Source organism: Rattus norvegicus, chromosome 8 (assembly GCF_021556685.1).
Source record: "Rattus norvegicus strain SHRSP/BbbUtx chromosome 8, alternate assembly SHRSP_T2T, whole genome shotgun sequence".
Taxonomy (NCBI): Eukaryota; Metazoa; Chordata; class Mammalia; order Rodentia; family Muridae; genus Rattus; species Rattus norvegicus.
In genome coordinates this window covers 84,336,661-84,363,623 of record NC_141541.1, presented here as the reverse complement: position 1 = coordinate 84,363,623, position 26,963 = coordinate 84,336,661, and the positions used below count along the sequence as shown (strand labels likewise).

Here is a 26,963-nt window from a genome sequence, read left to right as displayed (position 1 = left end):
GCACTGTGGCTCGAAGTTTCTGCAGGCTGCAGCTGCTAAGGGAATCAGTAAAAAGGTTTCCCAAGAAACCAACAACAGGAATACTGTATGATCCAGCTGTTCGACTCTTGGGTCAGCACACCAGACACCCCGACAAGTTCTTATTTATTGTTACGTTCTCCACAGCAGCCCAAATTTGACCTAGTCTCTATGCCCACTGATACATAATGAAGGAAGTCTTTCTCAATGGGTAAAAGCATTGCTGTGCAGGACTGATGACCCGAGTTTGATCCCTGTAACCTGAGAAGGAGGGAGAGAGCTGACTCCTGAGACTTGTCCTCTGACCTCCAGATGTGTGCCTCACACACATGCTACACTCATACATATACGCACACACTGTACACACACTAATAATAGATAAAAAGAGAAGCAAGGAAAGGAGATGTGTGTACATGCCGGCAGTGAAGTTTACACAGCCGTAAAGAACAAAATTTCAGCACTTTCAAGAAAGTAGAAAACCGGAAATTGTCATTTTATGCAAAATAACCCAGATATTCTTTCCTATGTGTGGAACAAGATTGTATAAAAATGGTGTGAAAGGAGGATGATCATTTGCAAAGAGAGCTGCGGGGGTGGTGGAGGGTCAAGAGGCTGTTGAGCACGACCACATCACTTGATGCATAAGTTTGAAAATGTCCCAATGAAGCCTGCGACCTGTAATCTGTAGATGGAATACGTGTTACTAATAGGAAAGAATGCTAAAAGTGAATCTGTAAACCTCATCCTAGAAAATGTTTCATTTGTCAAAAAAAATGTTGTGGCCAATGATAAGGTACTTTAAACCTTTTCCAGAAAAACGTAGTAAAGTGTATTTTTAATGCAAAACTTAGTAAAGTAGTCCAACATCAACAGCATAATAAACTGTTGGTATTTAGGGAGATGGAACTTTATGCCCAAATTTCAGCAAAAATTTAGAACTCATTAAAGTTTGTTTCAAGTATACTAGTTCTTTTCATTAAAATTCTTACCAATTTGCAAGTGTTTCCAGTTATGTCACCCATCTAAACATATTAACATATTTTATATATGTAATTATACACACATATATATGTATGTGTGTATATATATATATATTCATTGCACAATGGTTATGGCCTGCTACTTATTTGAATGTCATATATATGTATATATATAATTTACACATAAATAAAAGTGCATATATTTTATAATCATGCTATAAAATCAAAGAGCATAATTTTTTAAACATTGGAATATCAGTGGTCTAGAATATATTTCTATCATCACATGAAATATTAACTTTTCATTCCTGACTTTCAATGATACCTGTGACAAGAGGACCATCATAGTCATCAGGTTTATATACAAGGATTAACGATCCACAGCAATCGTTACAGAAATTTATATCTGAACATACTTAGAGCTGAGCTATTTAATTGGTTGTTTGGTTGTTTCATTGTTTGGTTGGTTGGTTTGATTAGTTGTTGGTTGGGTGGTATGGTTGGTTGGCTAGTTGGTTGGATTTCTTATTAATTATTAATTTTATTCTTAATTATACATTAATTATATACTTAATGGACTTCTACCTACGTTTCCCACCTATGTATGCAATCTCCTCTCCTTATTTCCTGCCACCCTTTCAACATAATAGTCCAACAATCAGGCTGAGATTTGACGGGACATACCCTTCCCAGGGAGCTCTTGGCTGTTGATATATGTGTAGGGGAAGCAGAGTCGTTTCTTCAGTAGTAATAGACACTGATGAGCCCACCAGCCTCCACTGGAGAATCCCATGCCTGTGGTCAACCTACAGCCCTGGTTAAACTTGGTAGGGCATAAGACAAAGCTAAAAGACATGATTGTGGGAAAGGAAGGTGTTTGACACAGGTAGAAGACAGATATAAGAAGGTGGGTTGTGAAGATAAACAGAAGGCATTGAATACAGGTTAGCAAATGGTAACGAATCAATTGTACTAACAATTAATTTTATGATTCAGCATTTCGTACACACACTTATACACATATTAACAGCTTATTGAAATGGTAATTTCAATTTATGTAGTAATAATCTAGAAATTCTTTACTTCAATTAGCTTGCTAGAGAATTTCTATAATACAAAAATAAAATATTTGCTTTAAATTAAGTCAACAGAACTTATGAATCTAAGACAACATTACGTATCGTGTCCGGTTGCTATCATAATTCCCACATTTGAACCTACGCACAGAAAGAACCACCAGTTCCGAAGAGATTCACTCACAATTCTTCACTTTTGGCCTCCAATTTGAGCACAAAATTTATTTTTCAAATTTCAATTTCAATTCTCACACTCTCTTTTCCTGAAGAAAAATATACTCATAACAGTAATATTTTTTCACTGTTAAAGTACCTCAGAATCCTTCCGGAGGATATAATTTTCAGTTGATAATATCAATACCAAACACAATTCACACTCAGATTAGTTTGATTCTTCACATGGCAGCCATGGCAGTGGCATTTCTAAATAAATTTACTGATGAGTGTTGAACGCTCAAAACAGCAACTAAAAGGAACTATTTAAGATAGGGGTGTTGTGTCACACTTACAGTCCCCATACGTTGGAGTCTTAGACACATGGAGATTGGCACAGATTGACAACAGCCTGGGCAACGTACCAAGCTCCAGTCAGCCCTTGGTGCAAAGTAAGAACCAGTCTCAAAAAAGAAAAAAGAAAGAAGGTAGGAAAGAAGGAAGAAAGGAGGGGAAAGAGGGAAGGAGGGAGGAAAGCGAATGAATAAATTTATTTAAATAGGATATGTTTTAATCAATTAAAATACTTAAAATTTAAACAAGTATCTTTACTTATTCAAGAAATATCAGTTAACTATACAGCTAAACAGAGTGAGTTCGAAAGATTCTTAGAAAGTCTGTGTGAACAGAAAACCACCTTAAAGTTTCAGAGTTTTGAGGCTGATAGTACTTGATACTTTTGTTTGTTTGTTTTATTTTGTTTTTCCCATATGGACAAAACAATGAGCTGCCACACAGCTCACACAGGTGATTTATAGGGAGAGGTGCTGGAATAAATAAAAGGACGGAAGAATCCGGACCATAATGTTTTGGGACTCTATACTTTTGGCTGAGACAGCCCAGGAGCATTAATATAGATTTTTGCAAACACTTAATCTGTTCTAAGGAAAATTTCAACGTGAACAAAAGAGGTAGCAGGCACCGTTTTACCTTTGAACCATCTGTTTAGAAGTAAAAGGTACAAATGAAATTGCTGATAGAGAACGGAGAGACTAATTAAGTGTCCACAGACCTTCTGAACACTTGACATTGGCTGCTTAAAACTTCCATGTAACTTTCTTCCCTGTGTGTTAAAAACTAGTAACAACATACTTACATTACTAATATAGATACAGATTCAGTTTATATGTGATATCAAACAAAGAGAAGCATCTGTATAGCAAGAGAAAGGGACACTTTTTTTTTATAAAAGCTGAGAACTGTGTTGTTACACACATCAATTAGCCCCACAAACTTATTAGCTCTAAATTCAGGAGTCTGGGTTTGCTCAACCAGCGCCTCTGAGCCTCATAAGGCAACCGATGAGCAGCAGTACTGAGAGACTCAGGAGATCCTGGCTCCATGTTCTCCTCGGCAGCATCCAGTTTCTCGCTACAGAAACAATGGGGTTCTCGTTGCTCACCGGTTGGGTTTGATGGTTGTTTCTCGGATTCACCCAATTTGTCTTACTCCTCCGTCCTCAGAACCAACATTGCCTTTGCACAATTTAATCTCCTTTCTGGCTTCATCTTTTCATTTTGCCATTGCTGCTGTTGCTGCTCTTGTTACTGTTGCTGACACGGAAGACGAAGACCGCAACGATGATGATGACGATGGTGATGAGTCACGTGACTTTCCGGCTCTTCTGTCTCCACCGCTTGATTTTAAGACTTCAAGTGATTACTTGGATCCATCAAGATGGTCCAGGTCGTCTCCCTTTCCTACAGTCATCTGAGTAGCCACCCAAATTCTATCTTAAGATCCCACAATGAGGCCCTGAGTAGTCCTTAAATTACTGCACAGAATGGAAGTCTTAGAGCAACATCTTTAGTGCTTAGAGCCATTGCACTAACGAAGACAGGAGTGGTGCTGGGCAAAACAAGCCTCTGCTTTGCATTTCTTTTGACAGTTTCCCCTGCACAGCAAACGAATGCCAGCTTCCTTCTCTAGCTATCCCCACGTCTCTAGTATAGAGGCCCGTAGACAGCTGGAGCTCTGTGAACAGTTCTGATAAATATCTATAATTGTTAAACGTTTGACTTGTCACATTCTTTCCAGCTTTATTTTTAACTATATTAGTAAAAAGTCATTTATTTTTACACTTAATCTTACATTAAAATACAAATTAATATAGCATCCTTAAAGAATACTGTTTAAAACACAAACCTTATTGTCATTCATTTCATTATCCCCAGATGCCCACATCAAACTGCTATATCCTGATTTTTTTCATCCTTACTTAAATAGTACATTTTCATGCCGTTGTTCTGATGTAGAATGTATCCATTGCTTAACTACCTAAGAAGAAAAGAATTTACCCAAGCCACACTTCATCACCCTCTCCACTTCCTTACCCCCCAGTACATTGGTGACCTTGTCAGATTGTACTTTTTTCAGGATAGCTGCATTAAGCTATCCCATCCCTCATCAGACACAGCAAAACTTTCTTTCTAGTTGAGACATGGAATATTTGTTCCTCCCCTGATTCTCACATGCATTTGGAAACAGCAGAATCGACGCTACTTGACTTCTAAGGGTCGGCAATAAAAGACAAAACAGCTTTCTCATGATTCTCTGGGGATGTTCTTTCCTGGAATGTATCCATCGTGCTCTGAGGAAACCCAGAGCACAAGGAGAGGTCATGTGTCGATGTTCCAGCCAACAGATCCAGCTGAGGTCCTAGCTGACAGCCAGGATCAACCGCCAGACATCTGAGGAAGTCTCCGTGATGACTCCAGTGCCAGCCATTGTCTGCCTATAACCACAGGAGAGACCCAGAGTGAAGAACTGGCTGAGCCCAGCCATTTCTCAGAAGCAGGAGACAGAACAATGTTGTTGCTTAAGATTGCTAGGTTTAGGGCCAGCAATATGTTATAGCTGCATTTTGTCCACATTGTTATATTTTATTATTTCAGCATTCTGTCTACATTTATTTATGCTTATAAAAAATCTTAAACGGTTTATCTTGAATCTTTTTCATCTTTTCCCATCTTTGAGTTTCTAAATAAAGTATATTTTGTAAAAAAATATTTTTCAAAGCTCCCAAAAGGAGCATCAGAATTCTGCCTCCCTGTTTGATTGACGTCACGACCAAGTAATGTGAGTTTTATATATTTGTCGGCTTGGCAAAATTCTATATTGCGTTGATGTTAGTCATATTAAGTCAGCTTTGCCCAAGTTTGATAGCTGGATGAATTCAGTGCCCCAAACAAACAGAAGAAGCAAAGCTGTTAGAAAATACTTACATCTTTTCTGCTATTATTTTTTTCAATAAGGTATATAGCCAATACCTTGCGGATAATACTGGGTGTGCTTAAAACAAGCAAAAGTAATGAGAATGCCCTGTCCTGTTACTTTGTATCTTTTCATATTGAATATTTTAAACATAAGCAGGATTTAGTGAATTGTGAGTGCATAAATAAAATTCCGTGACAAATTAAGAGACATTATTAAAACCCCAGTGTCGTCTGTCATGAAATCTTGCAAAGCAATAATGTTCCACACTGAGGTCCTCACAAATGTTAGCTACTATTATTCTGACGTTTGATATTTACTCATTTGTCTGTGTGTGTGTGTGTGTGTGTGTGTGTGTGTGTGTGTGTGTGTGCACAGCACACTGTGGAGATCAAAGGACACTTTGCATGAGTTGGTTTTCTCCCACTTGACAGTTACCAGCAACTGAGCTCAGGTTATCTGCCTTGGTGTAAGCATCCAAAACCCTGAGCCATCTTGCTGGCCTCTCTGTACAGTGCCTTTTTTTTTCACTATTCTTAAATTAACATTTTAAGGATGCTGAAGGGGGAAATATTCTAAATTATGAAATTTTAAGGTCTTTATCTTATGTTCACTTCCTTGATGGTAGATCAGTATAGAGTTATAAATTTCAAATATTTTAAAAAGAAACAGTAATAATTTTAAATTCTCCTACTATCCGCTTTTGCTGTTGTTGTCAATATCTTTATTTTGACATTTCTTTTTCTTCTTTTATTGGATATTTTTGTTATTTACATTTCAAATGTTATCCCTTTTCCTGGTTTCCCCTCCAGAAACTCCCCATCCTATCCCCCCAACCCCTGCCTCCATAAGGATGTTCCCCCATCCACTCACCTGCTCCCTCCTGCCTCCCTGCCCTAGCATTCCCCTACACTGGGGCATCGAGCCCTCACAGGACCATGGCCCTCTCCTCTCATTGATGCCTGACAAGGCCCATCCTTTGCTACAAATGTGGCTGAAGCCATGGGTCATTCCACGTATACTCTCTGGTTGGTGGTTTAGTCCCTGGGAGCTCTGATTGGTTGATATTGTTATTTTTCCTATGGGGTTGCAAACACCCTCAGTTACCTCAGTCCTTTTTCTAACTCTTCCATTGGAAACATTGTTCTCAGTCCAATGATTGCCTGCAAGTATCTGCCTCTGTATTTGTCAGGCTCCTGTCAGCATGCACTTCTCAGTATCCCCAATAGATACTGGGTTTGGTGACTGCATGTGGAATGGATCCTCATGTGTGGCAGTCTCTGGATGGCCTTTCCTTCAGTCTCTGCTCCTTTCTTTGTCCCTGTATTTCCTCCTGTATTCTGTTCCTCCTTCTAAGAAGGACTGAAGCATCCACTCTTTTGTCTTTCTTCTTCTTGAGCTTCATGTAGTCTGTAAATTGTATCTTGGATATTCCAAGCTTTTGGGCTAACATCCACTTATCTGTGAGTACATATCATATGTGTTCTTTTGTGATTGAGTTACCTCACTCAGAATGATATTTTCTAGTTCCCTCCATTTGCCTAAGAATTTCATGAAGTCATTGTTTTTGTGTAGATGTACCACATTTTCTGTATCCATTCCTCTGTTGAAGGACATCTGGGTTCTTTCCAGCTTCTGGCTACTATAAATAAGGCTGCTATGAACATAGTGGAGCATGGGTCCTTGTTACATGTTGAAGCATCTTTTGGGTATATGCCCAGGAGTGGTATAGCTGGATCCTCAGCTATGTCCAATTTCCTGAAGAACTGCTGGACTGATTTCCAGAGTGGTTGTACCAGTCTGCAATCCCACCAACAATGGAGGAGTGTTCTTCTTTCTCCACATCCTTGCCATCATCTGCTGTCACCTGAGTTTTTGATCTTAGCCATTCTGACTGGTGTGAGGTGGAATCTCAGGGTTGTTTTGATTTGCATTTTCCTGATGACTAAGGATGCTGAACATTTCTTTAGGTGTTTCTCAGCCATTGGATATTCCTCAGCTGAGAATCCTTTGTTTAGCTCCATACCCCACTTTTAATAGGGTTATTTGTCTCCCTGCAGTCTAACTTCTTGAGTTCTTTGTATATGTTAGATATTAGCCCTCTATTGGATGGAGGATTGGTAAAGATCTTTTCCCAATCTGTTGTTTGCCGTTTTGCCCTATTGATAATGTCCTTTGCCTTAAAGAACCTTTGCAATTTCACGAGGTCCCACTTGTTGATTCTTGATATTAGAGCATAAGCCATTTGTGTTCTGTTCAGGAAATTATCTCCTGTGCCCATGTGTTTGAAGCTCTTACCCACTTTCTTTTCTATTAGTGTATCTTGATCCACTTAGACTTGAGTTTTGTACAAGATGATAAGCATGGATCAATTTGCATTCTTCTGTATGCTGACCTCCAGTTGAACCATCACCATTTGTTGAAAATGTTATCTTTCTTCCACTGGGTGGTTTCTGTGGGAGCCATATTGGATTTGGGCCTGGTTGCTTTATCACTGTTTGGCCTTAGTCTTAGATTGTAGGATCAAAAGCCTCTCCCTGTAATTTACCGCACAAGAAGTTTGCATTCACAGAATGTTTTACAAGACCCTTCTGGGTCTCCAGCAAGGTTTGACCCCTGCTGAGCCCTGCCCTTCCATGTGGAAGCCTTTTGTTCCCAACTGGCAGTCTGGCCAGGTACTTCTCACCTGAGTCAGAATTAGGCTGGCATTCCTGGTTATTTCCCTAATTTATTCAGGCCACACAGTCCTTTGTTACTGTAGTCTCAGCCAGGGTTCCCCACTGTGCTTGGCAGATACCTGCTAAGTGCTGTACTTGGGATATATAGTTGGTCAACAAAGAAACCAGAGGTGCTCTTCCTCTTCTGGCTTGACAGGAATAACCTGTGTGTGTGTGTTTCTTTCATCCCACAGGCTTTCCCCCGATTCTCGGTACCGTGTCGGTGCAGGCGCCGACAAGTGGAGGTTCCCCCGAGATCGGAGAAGAAAGGAGTACTGTTGGGACGTCCTGGGAGCCCGGCCGTCATAGAAGCAGGGACGGATTGGGGTAAGATGGGCCAGAAAAGGCCTGGATGATTTGGGCTAGCCTGAGTAAAACTTGTCATATAAATGGGACAAGGTAATAGTAAAGCGTTTTTACATATGCATTCTTTTAGAGTCATGTTTTAGTCTTTGGACCCCGACTAGAGATAGTTTACACCCTAGACATGAGAGAGAATGGGCTTGGGAGAAACAGTCCTGCCGGACTCTCCGCAGATGCTTTGGAGAAAGAAAAACTTTTCAGAGCTCTGCTGGCTCCTATTGGAGAAATGCTTATTTCTAGTTCTGGGTTCCATAGGTAGGATATGTGGGTCCCTATCGTGGGACACCATCTAGTTTTTTCCCTCTTTGTCTATTGTCTGTCCTTGGTGCACCAAGCTGTCCATGTCTGTCAGTTTATGTCTGTGATTTTTGTTTCTCATTGTTTAAATGTTTTATGTTTCGTATTCAAAAGAAAAAATGGTAAAAACATTATCTGCCAGTCGTTCACACCTTGACTTGGTTTTAACTCGCTTCAAGAAGGGAACAATAAATAAAAAACAGTTTCAATTGAGTTTTAGAGCCTATATCTGTAGCTAGAAGCCTAAGTCCTCTGGGCAAGCACCCCAGGGGGTGGCTAAATGTTTATACTAGCCAATCCTAAAGGCACCAGGAGCTTCAAAGCTTCTATGGTAATGAAACTGATGGCTGTTAATCTTAGAAAAATCTTTGACTGTGACTATTAGACTCAACAGGTGACAAGGTGCTTCTCTTAAAATCACAGCTAGAAAACTAAAAATGGTGCTTGGTGTAAATATTAAAGACATGTGTAGCCACTTCAATTTTGTTTCTGATTGGTTTTAAATGTATAAATAAGCTCTACACGCCTTGGTTATGTACTATTGGCTTTTAAGTTATTAGATATGGTTAAAAAGGTATGACATTGGTAACAGACAGTTGGCTTAAAACTGTAATTTGGATAAAGTCATTCTAGACAACATGTGACATGGGCCAACCTAGGGAAACAGGTCTAAATTGAGATAATATTTTTTATGGAATTCTTATTCTAGAAACCAGGCTTCTAAAAGAATTTAAGATAATGTCTCTTTGTTTTGAGGTATTAGAGACCTCATCAAATATAAGAATTGACAGTCAAACTTTGTAACATAAAAGATAGACTTGGGGTGATTTGGAGACTAGATTTTGGAGACTAGCTTGTTAGAGGTTGAGTTTTGCTTTCCAAAGTTGTGGTTTGCCCCGAAGTTATCTATATTTTGATGCTAATTTCACTGCCCCAAGAACAGCTGCTAGTCAGTACTCAGAACTCAGGTGACTTTCCAAAGTTGTGGCTGTGTTCTGGTGTTACAAAGAGAACTTAAAGATTGTGATTAAGGATTGCCAGTGTTACATTGACTAACTCAAACTTATTTGTAATTAAGAAAAAATCAAACAGGTAGAGATTGTTACAGGATTTACGAAGGATTGATGAGGTTTTGGAACTTGTGAGAGCATTACAGCCAGTTTGCTTACTCCAACTGCCATTTCAAGATAGATTTAGAGGATTATTTTTATACAATTTGTTTACGTCCTGGCGATTGTGAGTTTTCATTTCGTGAGCTTGCTTATAATTTTAGAGAGCCCATAAAGTGATATCATTAAAAATTTTACAAAAAAAATGGCTAACAGCCTTGTATTATATAATCTTGTCGCTTCTTCAATGTAAGAAGTTAGAACTTTAAATCTTTCAGTGTATATAGAAATTTTTACTACAAACTTTTGCTCTCAAAATGAGCTTTAATATTTGGGGAGTAGCTGTTAGACTACTCCAGAAAAGAATATTTAAAACTAATTTTAAGCTACTAAGGATATGTTAGTTGGCTAAGTACCTCACCTTACCAGAGGACTTAGGTCTTTGTTTGTTATCCTCATTGGAGATAAAGCTTCAGTTGTGTTAATACAGAATTGTAGGCTAGAGTCATGGAAGTATTTTAAAAAGCCAAACAACAGTTAATTGGTTATTACAAAATACTGATATTTGGCCTATTACATATACAAAATTTTTCAGACAAAATTGATAATTTTACTCTTTACGTGCTTTTGTACTTCCTGTATATTTGTACATACAACCCATAGGAAATGCGCTTACTATATTTATAGGTGGTTCATCTAATAAAAAGGCTACACATATGATTAAATCACTTGTTTATTCTCTTGAGTTTCTGTTGCTTCAACACAGATTATTAAATTCCGTGGTTTAGCCACTGTTTTTAAATCAAGCTTTCAATTCACATACTGTTAGCCAATGTGTGGCTTGTGGTTTACAATTGATTTCAATTACTTAATACTTTACTAGAGGCAAGTTTTCTACATGAAATCAGTGAGTGATGATTTCAGTGTAAATTGTCTGACAACTCACTATCCTTTCAGTGCTCTGCTCAGACAACTAAACAAAACCATAGACCCAGCTCTTTGAAAATGGTAATAGAGTTGATATGAAAAGAGGAAGACTCCATTTGCTTACTTTAAATTCCCAGCCTCGCCCTGCCAGCTCAGCGATTTCTAATATGACTGAATCTAGACAATATTTACAGGATTTGACATTTCTATTTAATGCTTATGTTTAGGTAAATAAAGTTTGTGAGGTGCTGGAGAGATGGCTTAGTGGTTAAGAACACTAAATACTGTTCCTTTTAAGAACTCAAACTGGATTGCCTGGGCTCCTTAACAAGGGAGGGCAATGATACCAGACAGATTATAGGCCTTACATAAGAACAATTAGTCAAAAAATCTCATTCTTTATATATCCAAAACAATAATGCTGGAGACAATAATTTGATATACAAGTCAATTTATAAATACAAGTGCTCAGTGTCCTCAATTTAATCCTCGAGGACTTACCTTAATAAATAATATCTTTATTATATCTTAATAAATAAAAAGGGGGAGTTATCCCTGTATGCTAAATAATGCTCCTTTTATTTCAATTTTAAAATTTGGGTGCCAAGGAACACTCTGAGTTTATGGCACCCTACATTAGGCATACTTCTGCCTAGGTGATATAGAGAGATCCACATATTGGCATGATCCTGTTCAGGTATTTTATATGGGGAAGAGGGAATCTTTGTGTCTTTTCTACAGGATGCTATAAGAGTATGCCAGCTGCCAGAGGTGGTTGCTGAGACTTGCTGATCCTGGTTGCATGAAGATTCAGCTCTCGTGATTCGGGTCCCTGGAGTCATTCCTCTGCCCTGAGAGGAAGATGGAAGATTCCCCCTCATCTTTTGTCATCACAGAGATGTTGCTGTTGCTGCATTCAGTGTTACCGCTGCGTGTGTCCCGTTCAGCTCCTTTGTCAAAGATCAAGTGAGCATAGGTGTGTGGGTTCATTTCTGTGTCTTCAGTTCTATCCCATTGATCTACCTGCCTGTCTCTGTACCAATACCATGCAGTTTTCATCACTATTGCTCTGTAGTACAGCTATAGGTCAGGGGTCTTTTTATTAGTACATAATAATTGAAATCAGCAGTGGGTTTCATTGAGGTATTTTATGTATACACATTAGGTACCTGAACATAACACACTCTCCCCCACTTCTTCCTATTCTCTGAGCATCCCCTCCTGTGTCCACGTTTGTGTACGTGTGATGGTTTACTCTGGCTATACCTGTTTATAGGGGTTTTTTTTAGATATTGGTTTTGTTTTGTCTTTGCTTTGCTTTGTTTTCTATTCTACATACAGGAGGACATACTTGATAGTTGTTTTCCTGACGCTGGCTAATTTTGCTTAGCCTTGGTGATCTATGGTTCCATTCATGATCCTGCAAACGGTGTGGTTTTTGTTCTCCTAACGGTTGACTGATAATCCCTTGCCTCGTTTTCTTTATCCTTTCATTACTTGAGCTACAAGGCTAGTTGTGTAAGAGCAGCTGTGGACAATGCCACTAAACCTTTGTGCTGCCTTCAACCCCTTCAGATGATGCTGTGCTGAGGTCATGTGACAGTTGTGCTCTGAGATTATGGAATGGCTGTAGTGGTTTATGTTGATATTAGCAGTACCTAAAAATTGCTCCCAAATATTTGCTGTTTTTTATTTCCTTGATAACATTGTTCTGACTGGATGACATTGGATGTCAGCATAGCTGTGGTTCCTGGTCCCCTGATGCCTTAAGCATGTTCCTTTATGAACGATTTCATCGTGGCTAAAGGACTTTGGAATTCTACTTTTTTTTACTAAAAAACCATTAGGGTTCACATGACTATTGACAAAAGTAGGCATTTTACACCGTTGTCTTAGCAAATAAAAGCAGCAACAACAAGCCTGGTCTGTCATCTGAAGGCCACTGGAATCTGGGTACACAAGAGCTACTCCCAAGGTGGTGCACTTGCTTCCCTACTTGTGTGTGAAAGGCAATGTTTCTGATGCTGCGTGCAGAGCCCATGAAGCACAATGCAAGCTAAGGATACCAGTGCTGATGCCACTTAGCATAAAATCCCTTGCTTGATAGTGACTTGCTATGGATTGTTAGGAGCTGGTAAGTACGACTTAATCCAGCCAGCTACCACACGTTCCCTGCGGCCTTGCAAAACCCCCTCTGAGTATTTCCTACTCTCTGCAGCCTCCTCCACTGCCCTGCTTCAGCTGTGCTACAGACACAGACATCCTGTTGTCCATCTGTTTGGCAGCTCGCGGTATCTTACTGTAGTTTAGGGACATTTCCTTTTATTGCTTATTTGGTTTCCATAACCTCTTCCCTCTTCTCTGCTGTCCGATGTCTTAGGTCGTCATGGCGATCTGCCGACTTTTCCCTAAGTCTATCTTGAGTTCTGCATTAGGTGGAAGGTCTTTATTTCTTCATCGTGTATCATTAGCTACCATTTCCACCCGATCCATGTATTCCATTTGCAAGATTTGCCTCAACTTTTGGAGATAATGTTTATTTCTTACTATTTGTGTACTCATAGGTAATTGGGGGAGGAGTTATTTATGATCTGCTGTTAACTTCTTGATGTAAAATTCCCATCTATCTCATTGAACAAAGCCAGCATTTCTGACGATAATCTTCCCATGGGAAGTACATGGGAGGATCTGGAGAGATTTTAACTTGTCAGGGCTGTGAGAAATGTTGTAGGATCTCATGGGTAAAAGTGGTTAATGTTAACCAATATCTCATCCTTCAGAGAACAGACACCCACAAAAAAAAAAAAAAAAAAAAAAAAAAAAAAAAAAGTCAGTTGGGCCAAGGTTTGAGAAGTCCCAGAATAAACCTATTAGAAATATGGAAAGGTCTGTTAATTCCTTGTTTCACACTTAAGTTAGTGGTTATATTTTCCATTATATCTTTTACATTGTTTCTCCCCTCCTCTGAGGGCATATTTAAACAACGTATGCATGATTGAGTCATAAATATTTTCCAGTGTTGTGAAACAGTGTAAGTAGTATAAGGAAATAAAAATTGAGAGGTTGATCATGAATTAAAAATTTGAAAATTTAAAGAAAAGAAATCCCCACAAATGTAAATACTAAATATTGAACTCACGTGGTTAGGTACAAGGGCATACAACACAAAATATAAGGATCTTTCCTTATTTAATAAAGGAAACAAATTAAACAACTAGGTATAAACAATAGGGCAAGGGACACTGTCAATAAAATAAAACAGCACCCTACAGATTGGTAAAAGATCTTTACCAACCTGACATCTGATAGAGGGCTAATATCCAAAATATACAAAGGCTCCAGGAAACCAAATAGCCCAATTAAAAATGGAGGACAGAGCTAAACAAAGAGTTCTCAACAGAGGAATCTCCAAAGGCCAAGAAGCACCTAAAAATGCTCAACCACCTTAGTCAACAGGGAAATGCAAATAAAAAAAAAAAATGAGGGGTTGGGGATTTAGCTCAGCGGTAGAGCGCTTGCCTAGCGAGCGCAAGGCCCTGGGTTTGGTCCCCAGCTCCGGAAAACAAAACAAAACAAAAAAAAATGACCCTGAGATTCCACCTCACACCAATCATAATGGCTAAGATCAAAAACTCAGGTGACAGCACATGCTGGCAAGAATGTACAGAAAAGAAGAACACGCCTCCTTTGCTGGTACAACCACTCTGGAAACCAATCTAGTGGTTCCTCAGAAAATTGGAAATAGTTCTACCTGAAGACCCAGCTATACCACTCCTGGGCATAGACCCAAAAGATGCTCCAACATATAACAAGGATGTGTGCTCCACTATGTTCACAACAGCCTTATTTGTAATAGCCAGAAGCTGGAAACAACCCAGTTCTTCCCTCAATGGAAGAGTGGATACAGAAAAAATGGTATGTTTATGTCCCCACCAGCGGGGACCCAGTTATTCAGGGTCCCGAAGAGGCTTTCTACCTGTGGGCCAAAATGGGGGTGAAGAGAAGAAGGAGACCAAGCAAGATTCTGTTGTCAAGGTCTCGTTTATTGAGAGAAATGTACAGCATTTAAAGTGCTGAGGCAGGAATAGAAGCAGGAACTGAAGCTTAGGGTGGGGGAGTTTGGGAAGCGCCCAAGGATATAAGGTGAATCACTACACTGCAAGATATCCTCCTATAACAAAGAGGCAACAGTCTTCCGGGGACCTGTTCTTTCAAAAGGTCGAACCCTTCTTAGGAATCCGCTCAGGGACATCCGGTGTTTTCCTCAGGCTGAAACATCCTGTCATTGCTCCCAGGGTCTTCCTGGGAGAGGCTCTTAGTTCAACAATCTCAAGTCTGTATGGCAGTCATTTCAAGGTTGAACCTCTGTGGCCATGCAGCCCAGAGTCAAGTAGCCACCTTGAGCTATGCAGTCACAAAACGGCCAGGCCCAAATCCAATATGGCTCTCTGCATGTTTACACAATAGAATACTAAGCAGCTATTAAAAATGACGGCTTCATTAATTTTGTAGGCAAATGAATGAAACTAGAAAATGTCATCCTGAGTGAGGAAACCCAGACCCAAAAGGACATACATGGTATGTATTCACTGTTAAGTGGATATTAGCCCAAAAACTCAGAATACCTATGATACAACTTACAGGCGATATGAAGCTTAACAAGGAAGGCCAAAGTGTGGATGCTTCAATCCCACTTAGAATGGGGAAAAAATAATCATGAGAGGTAGAGGGAGGAAGGGACCAGGTTTGGATAAGGGAGAAAGGAGAAAGGGGACAGGGCCAGGTATGTGAAGAGACAGAAGAGAAGTCCAGAGGGCCAGGAGAAGAAATAGAAGTGTGTTCCAGTGGAGGGCGGGGAACTTGGGGAACTACTAGAAAGTCCCAGATGCTAGGGAAGCAAGAGGCTCCAGGACCCAGTGAGGATGACAGTAGCAGAAATACCCAACAGTGGGGAGATAGAACCTGAAGAGACCACCTCCAGTAGATAGATATCCCCGCCCCCAGTAGAGGGATGGGGCCACCCACCCATCTCAAAATTTTTAGCCCAGAATTGTTCCTGTCTAAAGGAAACACAGGGGCAAAAGGTGGAGCAGAGACTGGAAGAAAGGCCATCCAGAGACTGTCCCACCGAGGGATCCACCCCATCTGCAGACACCAAACCCTGACACTATTGCTGATGCCAAGAAGCATTTGGTGACAGGGGCCTGCTATGGCTGTTCCCTGAGAGGTTCTGCCAGCACCTGACTAAGACAGATGCAGATACTCACAGTCAGCCATTGGACTGAGCCCAGGGACCCCAACAGAAGAGCTAGGGGAAGGACTGAAGGAGCTGAAGGGGATGTCAACTCTATTGGAAGAACAACATCAACTAACCGGACTCCACAGAGTTCCCAGGGACTAAACCACCAACCAAAGAGTATATATGGGCCAGGCCATGGCTCCCATTACATAAGTAGCAGAGGATTGACTTATCTGACATCAGTGAGGGGGAGGTGCTTGGTCCTGTGGAGGCTTGTTGCCCCAGGGAAGGGGGATACTGTAGGGGTGAGCCAGGGGTAGGGCAGGGAGACACTGTCTTAAAGGCAAAGAGGAGGGGGATGAGGAGGGGGGTTTAATGAGGGGAAACTGGAAAGGAGGACATTTAGGATGTAAATAAACTAATTAATCATTTTAAAAAAGTGTTACTACTCCAAGAAAACATTGTAAAAAAGAAACTCTTAAATTGAAAGTTACTATTGACCTTTCTCAGTAAACAGTAAAAACCTGAATCAAAAAACACCTCAGTAGAAGGAAACCTGCCCAGATTGTGAACTGCCCTTTGGGGCCATAGATTTTAAAATAAGAATGTAGTCCCCTGGCTGTTTCCAGTCTGACAGCATTCCTTTCAAGTGTAACATTTTTTCTATAAAAATTACAAGTAAATCTACATTGTATCCATTTGCAAATTATCTAATTTGCCTCCACTCTGAGGGCATCAATTGTGATGACTTTTTGAAGGAATTAGTGAATTATTTAACAGCAGAATTTCTTTCCTTAGCCATGGAGGAATTAGTGAATTATTTAACAGAAATTCTTTCCCTAGTCAATCTCAGCACTAACTCTATGGGCAGCAGGGCCTTATCTGGAAGCTCAGGCATGTCCCTTTGATAACTCTTATTTACTCTCTCTGGAGGTAGTGGGAAATGAGAAGGATCCCTAGGAACTAATTAAAAAGACAAGCAGACCTTAGGAAAGCATTTGCAGTAAATAAATAGTATTCTCAAGGCCCACAAGCTGTTTCCATGTATTAGGGTTGGTGAATACAAACTAGTTAAAAAGGGCCAGTGCGGTGGCACCTACCTTCATTTCCAGCACTCAGGAAGCAGAGGTAAGCCGAGCTCTGTAAGTTCTAACCCAGACTGCTTTACAAAGCGAGTTCCAGGATGGCCAGGGCGACACAGAGAAACTAATAATAGGGATATATATATATGAAGAGAGAGAGAGAGAGAGAGAGAGAGAGAGAGAGAGAGAGAGAAAAGAGAGAAGAGAGAAGAGAGAAGAGAGAGTGAGCTAGGGATATGGATCCTGAAGGGGCCACTTCCTGTAGCCAGGCAGGACTCTCAATGCAGGGATAAGGACAGCAACCCATCACAAAACTTTCAACTGGAAGTGTGTCCTGCCTACAAGAGGTGCAGAGACAAAGACAGAGCAGAGACTGAGGAAATGGCCAACTGATGACTGCCCCAAATTGAGACTCATCCCACAGGAAAGAAACAACCCCTGACACTATCACCGATACTCTGTTATGCTGGACATATACCTCATATAGTTACGCTATGACAGGAGCCTAGCATAAGTGTCCTCTAAGAGACTCCGCCCAGCAGCCAATGGCTTACATTGACTTTAAAACAAGATGCTGTAGTTAGCATAATGCCAGCACGTGAGCCGGAAGTCCGATGAGAGAAAGAGGACAGCCTTGACTACATCCATGGGTTCTTGAAACATAAATAATAAATAGAGTGCAAGTAACCTTAAAAATTAGATGATATATCCTGAGATGATGCTAACATTAACATTTATTTTTTTGGAACTTGCCATGAAGGTCAATTGACCCTGAACTTGTAGTTCTCCTGCCTCTGACCTGTTGGGCAATAAGTGTATGACCCCACCCAGCTTATTGTTACTGGATAGTAACGTCAATATAGGCAATGCCTTATGACCTTATATAACCAAAACCCATATACCTCACATTTAAGAGGAAACACACTACCTACAATTATAGTTTTTTCTACAGGACAAACTTTGTTCAGATTTTATTTATACATTTCAGGGACAAAAGAAAAGATAAATTGCTTCAGTATACTCATATATTCTTGCCAAAAGTGTTCTTTAAGTTGCTGAATTTATGTTTTGAAGTTGGGTAAAACATTTAGTTGAAGGCACTATATATCATGGTTGTTCTATGCTTGACTACTAAATCATATTTGCTAACCAGGTACATTTGCTCTCTTCCAAGTGATCCTATACTTTTTTTCTTGCTAGTCTATAAATTCTTATAAGAAATTTGCTAAAAGTTTTACATTGAAAGGTTACATTCTGTCTTTGTTAATCTAATAACTTTCTTATTTATTTAAAGTTTTTACAATTAACTATGTGTGCATAGTTTGGGCACAGATTTGCGCACATGAGTGCAGTGCCCAAAGAGACCAGAAGAGGGAGTCAAATCCTCCTACATCTAGCCAAACAGAGATGCTGGACTTGGGATCTTTTGAAAGAGCAACAAGTGCTCTTAACCACAGAGCCCTCTCTCCAGCCCCCAATTTTATAGTATTAGGCACATTAAACTTTTAAGAGGAGATGATGTTGAAAACCATGATGTGATATCCTTGCCTCTAATAAAGATTTTTAAAATTGTAGTGTAATATATTTTATTACTATAATTACCTGGTTTCCTTTAGTGGATACTGTTCTAGTATTTGTGTGTCCCTTTGTGTTATCCTCGTCTTTCCTGTAGTTTTAAATTTTAGGCACATTTCTTTTTAATAGCACGTCATAAACAACCAGGGCAGCAATGGTTGCTTTAGTCTGGTTGCATTCAACATTATATGATTATCATCTGGACCCCTTTCTGCTCTGCTTCTGTATGTACTGTTTTACCCTTTGCACACATTTCTTTCCTCTCCTTTCCTATTATATTTGTGTGAGCTGATTGCATTGTATGACACTGTGACTACCTCCCATGCTGATATAAAATGGCTATTAGAATAATTTGCTCGAGACCAACATCATCCATACCTTGTTTCTGCTATGGCACAGCTATCTTCCTTCCTTTAAGTAATTTCCTTAACTACTTTGAAAATAGAGAAGCAAGTTTGAGTAGTTACGTCAGAAACACGAAAGCCTAAAAAGTCATTAGCTTTGTTTTCTGTTTTTTAAGATTTAATTATTTTATGTATGTGAGTACCCTGTTGCTCTCTTCAGACACCAGAAGAAGGCATCGGATCTCACTACAGATGGTTGTGAGCCACCATGTGGTTGCTGGGAATGGAACTCAGGACCTCTGGAAGAGCAGTCAGTGCTCTTAACCCCTGAGCCCTCTCTGCAGCCCCAGCACACTTTGTATAGAAATGTCTGACTCTGGTCTAGATGGTACATTTTGGTTTTCAGGTCTGATTTGATCTGGAAACTTCACTGTGAATTGTGGGCAGAAAACTGAAGATGTTTATTTAGCCATCATTAGATAAACCTCAAAACTATATAATCTACCATCTCAGGATAGTTGCTGTGGCAAGCAAATGACAAAAATCCTCTTCAATCACCGGCATCACAGCACGTGTCTTTTATGATGATAGTGCTATTCATTCTATCTCAACTCTATTTCAAACAATACAATTGTTCCTTCTTTTTAAGGTACATCTTTTAGCAACAGCTTTGCTTTTAATACTAACTTTTCTTTTAGCATCCTGCTTGATTTGCCTTGCAATGTTTTTATATTGCCCAAGGTTTTGGAAGATAATTTTGGCTAAATTCATAACTCTAAATGACTATTTTTTCTTCACAAAATTTCAAAGACAGGAAGTATATGTTGACCGATTTCCAATTTGAGTATCAAGCTTTGATTGATGGGCCAATTATTAGCCCAGAATGTACCTTCAGTTCTCTGAAATAAACACATGGCAGGGTATCCTTGGATACATAAGCACTTTCAGTTCCCTGGTGAACTGCCCTCTCTTCATCTATCTCGCTGTCGTCTTAGGGAAGATGTCTGCAGATCTAACTTCTAGTTCATCTAACTCACTAAACCAGCACATCTGATGAAGTTTCATTTTTTTTTCCTTCTTGGATCTATCAGTCCATTTAAAATATTTCATATGTAAGATTTTGGTTTCCTCAAAAAGCACATAACAGCTAACATATTATCAAGTATATACTCAACAGCTCGATAACTCTCGGATTTGTGCTACCTTTGTTCTTTCGATTAACCCTCAGAGAACTTCCTGCAGGCCTTTCTGGCTATGAGCTTCTCCTGTTTCTGGTGGGTGGTCCTCAAGGACCTGGGATGGCACTGCCGTCTCCAGACTGGATCCTCCTGTTCTTTCTCCAGTGCATTTTCTGATTCACCAGAGGATCGTGAAAATTCACAAGTGTGATTTCAGGTCACGAGTTCCCACGAATATCCCAGAAGGCTCTTTTCCTGTCACCATGCAGAGACAGAACAAATTTCTTTGCTATCTGGTTCTGCTTGATTTTTGGATTTCCATAGTAGTCTCTGATACGGCCCCTTTGACTGCACAGGCAGCATTTGTTCCTGCCTAGAAGGCTTGGTGGCTAAAGACCAAAGCTGCAGGCCACAGTGGACGCTCCACTCACTGGATTGTATCAGCCTGTTACATCTGGCCTCCATGGATTTATACCTTGCTTTTAACAATGCCTTTCCTTTGTTTACAACCTTGCAATGCGTTTAAGAGTGTGTTTTATAGATTAGTACCTTGCTCAACCATCATCAGAGGTGCTTCGTCCTGCAGCAGACAGAGGAATACAGAGACCAGACACTGTGCAGAGAGTTGAAAACTTCGGAACACTCCGCCTTAAAGGGGATGTTGCTCTCAAATCTCTCCCCTAAGAGCTCAGGGAATCATGAGGGAAAGGACGTGGAAAGAGCATAAAAGCCAAAAGAGACGGAGGACACCAAGAAAACAAGGCCCTCTAAATCAACATGAGCAATGCTCACAGGAACTCAGCCTGTGCAGGACCTGCCCCAGTCTGCATCAGGTCCTCTGCTTAGATGTTATGACTTCCGATTCGGTGTTCGTTATGGTATTCCCTAGCATACTAATAAAATCTCTGATTCTTGTGTCTTCTCTTGGGTTCTTTTCCTTCTCTTGGTTTGTCCTGTCCAACCTCAGTGTGATGGTTTTCGTTTTATCTCATTATATTTTCAATGAATGAATAATTAGAGAAATAGCTGCCTAGCCACTAGGGGAAAAGTTAACAACTGAAATGTCATTTATACCGACCGGGAGAAAAAAAGTCGGTTTTCTCCAATAAAGTGAGACTCGGTATTCCTACCACTCCAGGGCACTCCTGCTTAGCAGGAGTTGGCCAGCATACAATGGACTCCACAGTTTTGTGAATGTGTGCTTTTATTTGATTACGGTTCGCTGTTTTTTGTTTTTTGTTTTGGAGAGGTGGTCTTATTTTGTTTTCTTGGTTTGGGGGTTTTGTTGTTTTATTGGGTTTATGTTTGTTTTTTGAGAAAGAACTTCAAGTTGGGGTGAGTGAGGGAGGATCTAGAAGGACTTTGAATATTATCAAAATATATTTAAATTTAAAATTATTTTAAACAAAATACATATGTTTAAAAAGAGTAATACACACACACACACACACACACACACACGTCTGGAAGTGGGTATATCTTATTGCAGACAGAATAATGATTACTCTGTAACTTAAGCTACCTTACTGATCATGCAGCTCAAGTTTTAAAAATTGCTCTTTCCGGGATATTTTTCAGGAAAACAAATATAATCTACAATTTAAATTCTCTTTTACTGTATTTCACTATTCATTAGTAGCCATGCATGCTGAAAGGACAAACTATTACTCACAATCCCCTAAGTCAGGGCAACTTCTATCTCAGCACTGGCAATGTCGTGAAGCACCTAATGCAGTATCCTTGTGTGTGTGTGTGTGTGTGTGTGTGTGTGTGTGTGTGTGAGAGTGTGTGTGTGAGAGTGTGTGTGTGAGTGTGTGTGTGAGTGTGTGTGAGTGTGTGTGAGTGTGTGTGAGTGTGTGTGAGTGTGTGTGAGTGTGTGTGTGTGAGTGTGTGTGTGTAGTCTTTCTGTCTCTGTCTCTGTCTGTTTGTCTCTCTCTGTCTCTCTGTCTCTGTCTGTCTATCTGTCTCTCTGTCTGTCTCTCTCTCACACACATACACACACACACACTCACACACACTCTTTCTAGAACTGAAGGTGTAGTTCGGTTGTGTATAAACATTGACTTTTTATTAAAATTGAAAGTCAAGGGGCAAAATTTAATTTGGGGTTTTACTTTTCTGAAATTTTGTGATTTATAAAAGCTGTGGGTTCTCTTAATTTCCCTCTCTGAGAGCACTGTCGTTCAGATGCCATCAACGGGTATCGCAGTGGAGCTGATCTTCTGAGCGCCCTGGTCCCTTCTGCAGCGGCCACCTTTATCCCTAAGGCAAGGGTAGCCTTGCTTTATACCTAAATAAGAGGAAATACTGGCATTGCTCACAATTCTTCATGCTTTCTCCTCTTTTCATCTTCTCCAACTTGATATAACACAGATGTAGGCTCAGTGATGCGCCTGCTTTATCAGCCTCTGTATCTTCACTCCTCATTTCAAACTTTCCAGCTTGCCTCCCCTCAAACAGGGGGAATGGGAAAGCACAAGAGAACATGTAACTCAAGACGGAATCTGAAAGATAGATGGAGCACTAGACTGGACAGCTAAGAGGTGGCTGCCTGTGTTTGAGAAGGAGGATTTCTGCTGCTCTGAGCAGCACTACAGCGTAAGCTAATTATTCATTGTAAATGTCTTGAGAGATCACAGTTGCCAGACTGGTGAGTCGCCAGCAGGCTCTGGCTCAGATTCGATGACGATGATACAGGGAATATGAAGTGATGGTTCTTCAGCTGAAAAATAATTTTGATTTTTTTTCAGTCTGTTTTCTTTAGCTCGATGCAGAAATTTTTTAGCCTTGGCTTCTTTTTTAAAAAAAAAACTTGAATATTTATGATTTATGTCCTCTTCTTTCCAAACTGGATAAAGCTCTTTCATGAAGCAGAACATGTGCAAAGTAGAAACATTTCCAACATGCACAGAAACACCAGCACCCTAGCTACTTGTAAAGACTTAAACCCAAAAAACTAAATTTTTTGTTTCTGGTAATAGCTAGAATATTACTAAAATAGCATTAAGAACTTGAGACAACTATTTGAGACCATCGTGAATGCACACACACGTAAGTTTTGGAAGATGCAGAGTCGGTGTCAATTAGAGTGTTTCTATGTATGTGTGCGTGTGTGTGCCCCCTGTGTTTTCAGGTACGCATGAGTGCACGTACATGTGGAAGCCAGAGGTCAACTCAGGCATCCTTGCTGAGGAGACGCCAATGCTGGTTTTTGAGACAGGATCTTTCACTGGGACCTGAGTCTCACCAACCGGGTGGGTTGGGAATTCGGTGATTCTCCATTTTCCCAGCACTGAGAATGTACGTGCACACCACAGCATCCAGCTGGTTCCGGGGACTGAACTCAGCGCCACACACATCCACGAAGCACTCCACTGAGTCATCTCCATGGTCCCTACTATCCCCTCCTAATTTCTTGTTCAATATTAACAAGGAAAAAATAAGATGTTTTCCCATTCTTAATTATTCTTGCTATTTTAAATGTCTTTAAAGTTTAGACAATTTTTTTAAACAGCTATAAATCAGAGATTGTTTTGTGCACTTATTAGTGAGTTAATTATGAGAAGTACAAAAGAGCATCATCAACTGAAAGCATTTAATGACCTATGTAATTAAAAGTATTTTGTATCTGATAAATATTTTAGTCTAGGATGCATTTACATTTTTTAATAAAGAACTATGCCACACACATACACACACACAAACCGCAACAGAGTTTGGCATCATGAGTTTAATATATTTTAAATGTAAACATATATTCAAGTAGTACATTTAAAGAATAATATAATAGAATTCTATTTCTTAATCTCTAGTCTTATCCTCATTGGTACACTATTAACTTATTAACTAAAAATATATTACTTAACACATCCCCCAATATCATTAATACCATAGTTTCTATACTGTAAACTGTTTTAAAACAACATTGTAAAATATCTGAATTACAAACAAGCCACAATGTTTGGAGATTATTAACAATGGGTCCTCACTTGAAAGCTATAAACGATATACTGGAAATGGTGCTTCGTGGTGGACATTTTCAGTCGACTACTACAAGCCTTACCATGGAACTTACAAACAGTAGTAAATGATTAACTAGAGACCCACTCCTCAGAAAGTCAGTGTGGGCTGGAGAAAGACCTTAGTAGCCAGTCACCATTCCAATAGAGATAAAATAAATAAACATCAGAGAGAAAAGCATGGGCATGTGCACACACACACACACACACACACACGCACATACACACACATACACACACATTCACACACAAACACATGCACACATTCACACACACATTCACACATATACACACACATGCACACATACACACACATTCACACACACATATACATACATGCATAGACATACATATTCACACACACATTCACACATACACACACATGCACACATACACACACATTCACACACACATATACATACATGCATAGACATACATATTCACACACACATTCACACATACACACACATGCACATATGCACACGTGCACAGACACACATATTCACACACACACATTCACACATACACATACATACACACACACTTGCACACATTCACACACACATATACATACATGCACAGACATACATATTCACACACATTCACACATACACACACATGCACACATGCACAGACACACATATTCACACACACACACACACACACACACACACACACTCTCTCTCTCTCTCTCTCTCTCTCTCTTTTATACCACCCCAGAACTGTCCCTATCGTACTTATTCATGCTAGGAGGAAGGTTTCCAAAATCCCTTTGTAAAATTGGGTTTTTCACTGAGCTTCTTCTCAAAAAACATGGAGAAATGGCATTTAGCTGTTTTAAAATGATGGTTCTGTCAAAGCCATTTGGTGATTTTTTTTCTTTCAGCTTAATGTCAACGCTCTCACCCAGAATACAGTCCCTTATAGCACATCAACTGGTAACGTCCATTATAAAGGACAGCAAGAGACTGTGTTGGCGTGACGAGTCCCAGCACATTTTATGCATGAAGTGACTCTTGTCTGTAGGGAGTGAAGTGGAGCACATGCGATTATCTCTTTAACTTTGGCTTACGTTTGAAACAAGAAAGAAACCCACTGTTGTGGTAGTGGTGTAGACAATGGTCAGACGGTTCATTGAGGTAAGGTTGTATTGTACTTTGGAGTGTCGGTTTGGAACCAGGTGGACCTAGACCCAAGCCTGAAGCTTCCGACTTCTTGCAAAAACATAACAAAATCTGCCGGTCAGAAGCAAGGAGCAGCACGCTGCGAGAGTCCCACCAACGCCATCAAAGGGAAGAGTTAAAAGAATTACGCAGTCTTCCAACCTCTGTCCCCAGCCTACCGTTCACTAATTCAAATCCAGTTCAACATTTTACCTTTGCCAAAGAAGCACAAATGGTAAACAATGTGGTTTTTATAATTTTGGCTGTTAGCAACTTTCTTTCTAGATATTCCATTTTAGTTTGAGTTAGTGCAACATGTCAAATGCATTCATTTCCCTTCAACATTAAACTCTCAGAGGAGCTCTACTTAATATCAGAAAATCATTTATATTAGCATTGAGAAAAATGTTGGCATAGAATTAAACTGGACTCATCACACCCCAACGAAAGCTAGAATAGGAATCTATTATATAATATGGGGATCTTTAACAGATTTTACTGGTAAGGCATCCGAAAGAGAATATATCATTTTAAATAAATAAGAAGTGTATATACATGATTATCATACATAGAGATGAAATGACCCAGATCGATTTTAGGAAATTCCCCATTTCCCTGCTTTTTATTGCGGTCATAAACATAACACAGATCTGTTTCATTGTTATCACTAGAACGTCCAGCTAGTGGCAGCCACATGAACGGACTACCATATTTCTGTACTTTTTCAAAATTACATTGGAGCTGTCATCAAAGTACAGGACCGAGATGGCATTTAGTTTGGTTGGAGCACAACAGGGCTTGGGAACATGGTCAGGAAACATCAGGTGTACCTGGCAAAAAGAGAAGGAAAGAAAAAAAGAAAGAAAATGTGTCTTTTAGAGAAATGGGGTAAGCATTTTATTTACATCTTTAAGAATATGATGTTGATATCACAACTCTTTGCCTTCCTCCTTTACACCCAATAGATGACTGGGCTGGGGACTGATAGACAGGACCTATCCTCAATCAACAGTCAATAAGAATCAAACAAACAGCTCTAAGTAAGCTGGGGGGTGGGGGGTCTTGAAATATAGTTCATCAAATAACGCGATCTCTGTAAGTAATATTCAGCAGAATTTTTCTGAGGGAAAAGCATAGCATTTTGTATTGTCCTGCCTGAAATTGACCCAGTGTCTTCTTCTACATACACTACCAGAGTAACAGAAGCTATAGGCTCAAGCCGGTGAAGACACACTTGGATTACAGAAAGTTCTAAGTCTGCAAAATATTGTAACAGGATAGTTAAAGGATACATCGTAAACATTGTGCCAACTTTTACTCTTCCATGGGAAAGATAAGCTAAAAACCACAATGAAATAAAATCTATATTTGTTTTGCCTGAACTTGGGACCCTTTTCCTCCTACTGGATTGTTATAGCCAAACATGATGTGTGGGTTCGTGCCCAGTCTT

The 26,963-nt window shown here is 39.8% G+C and overlaps 1 protein-coding gene across 1 annotated transcript in view; it reads right to left on the bottom strand.

Annotated features, from left to right (window-relative positions):
• Positions 1–23,864: 23,864 nt before the first annotated feature.
• Bmp5 (bone morphogenetic protein 5) overlaps positions 23,865–26,963 on the bottom strand; it is a 122,736-nt gene continuing 119,637 nt past the window's right edge. The window contains 1 exon segment of the mRNA NM_001108168.1: positions 23,865–26,343. Within this exon segment, the coding sequence (NP_001101638.1) occupies positions 26,194–26,343 (150 nt within the window). The 3' untranslated portion in view covers positions 23,865–26,193.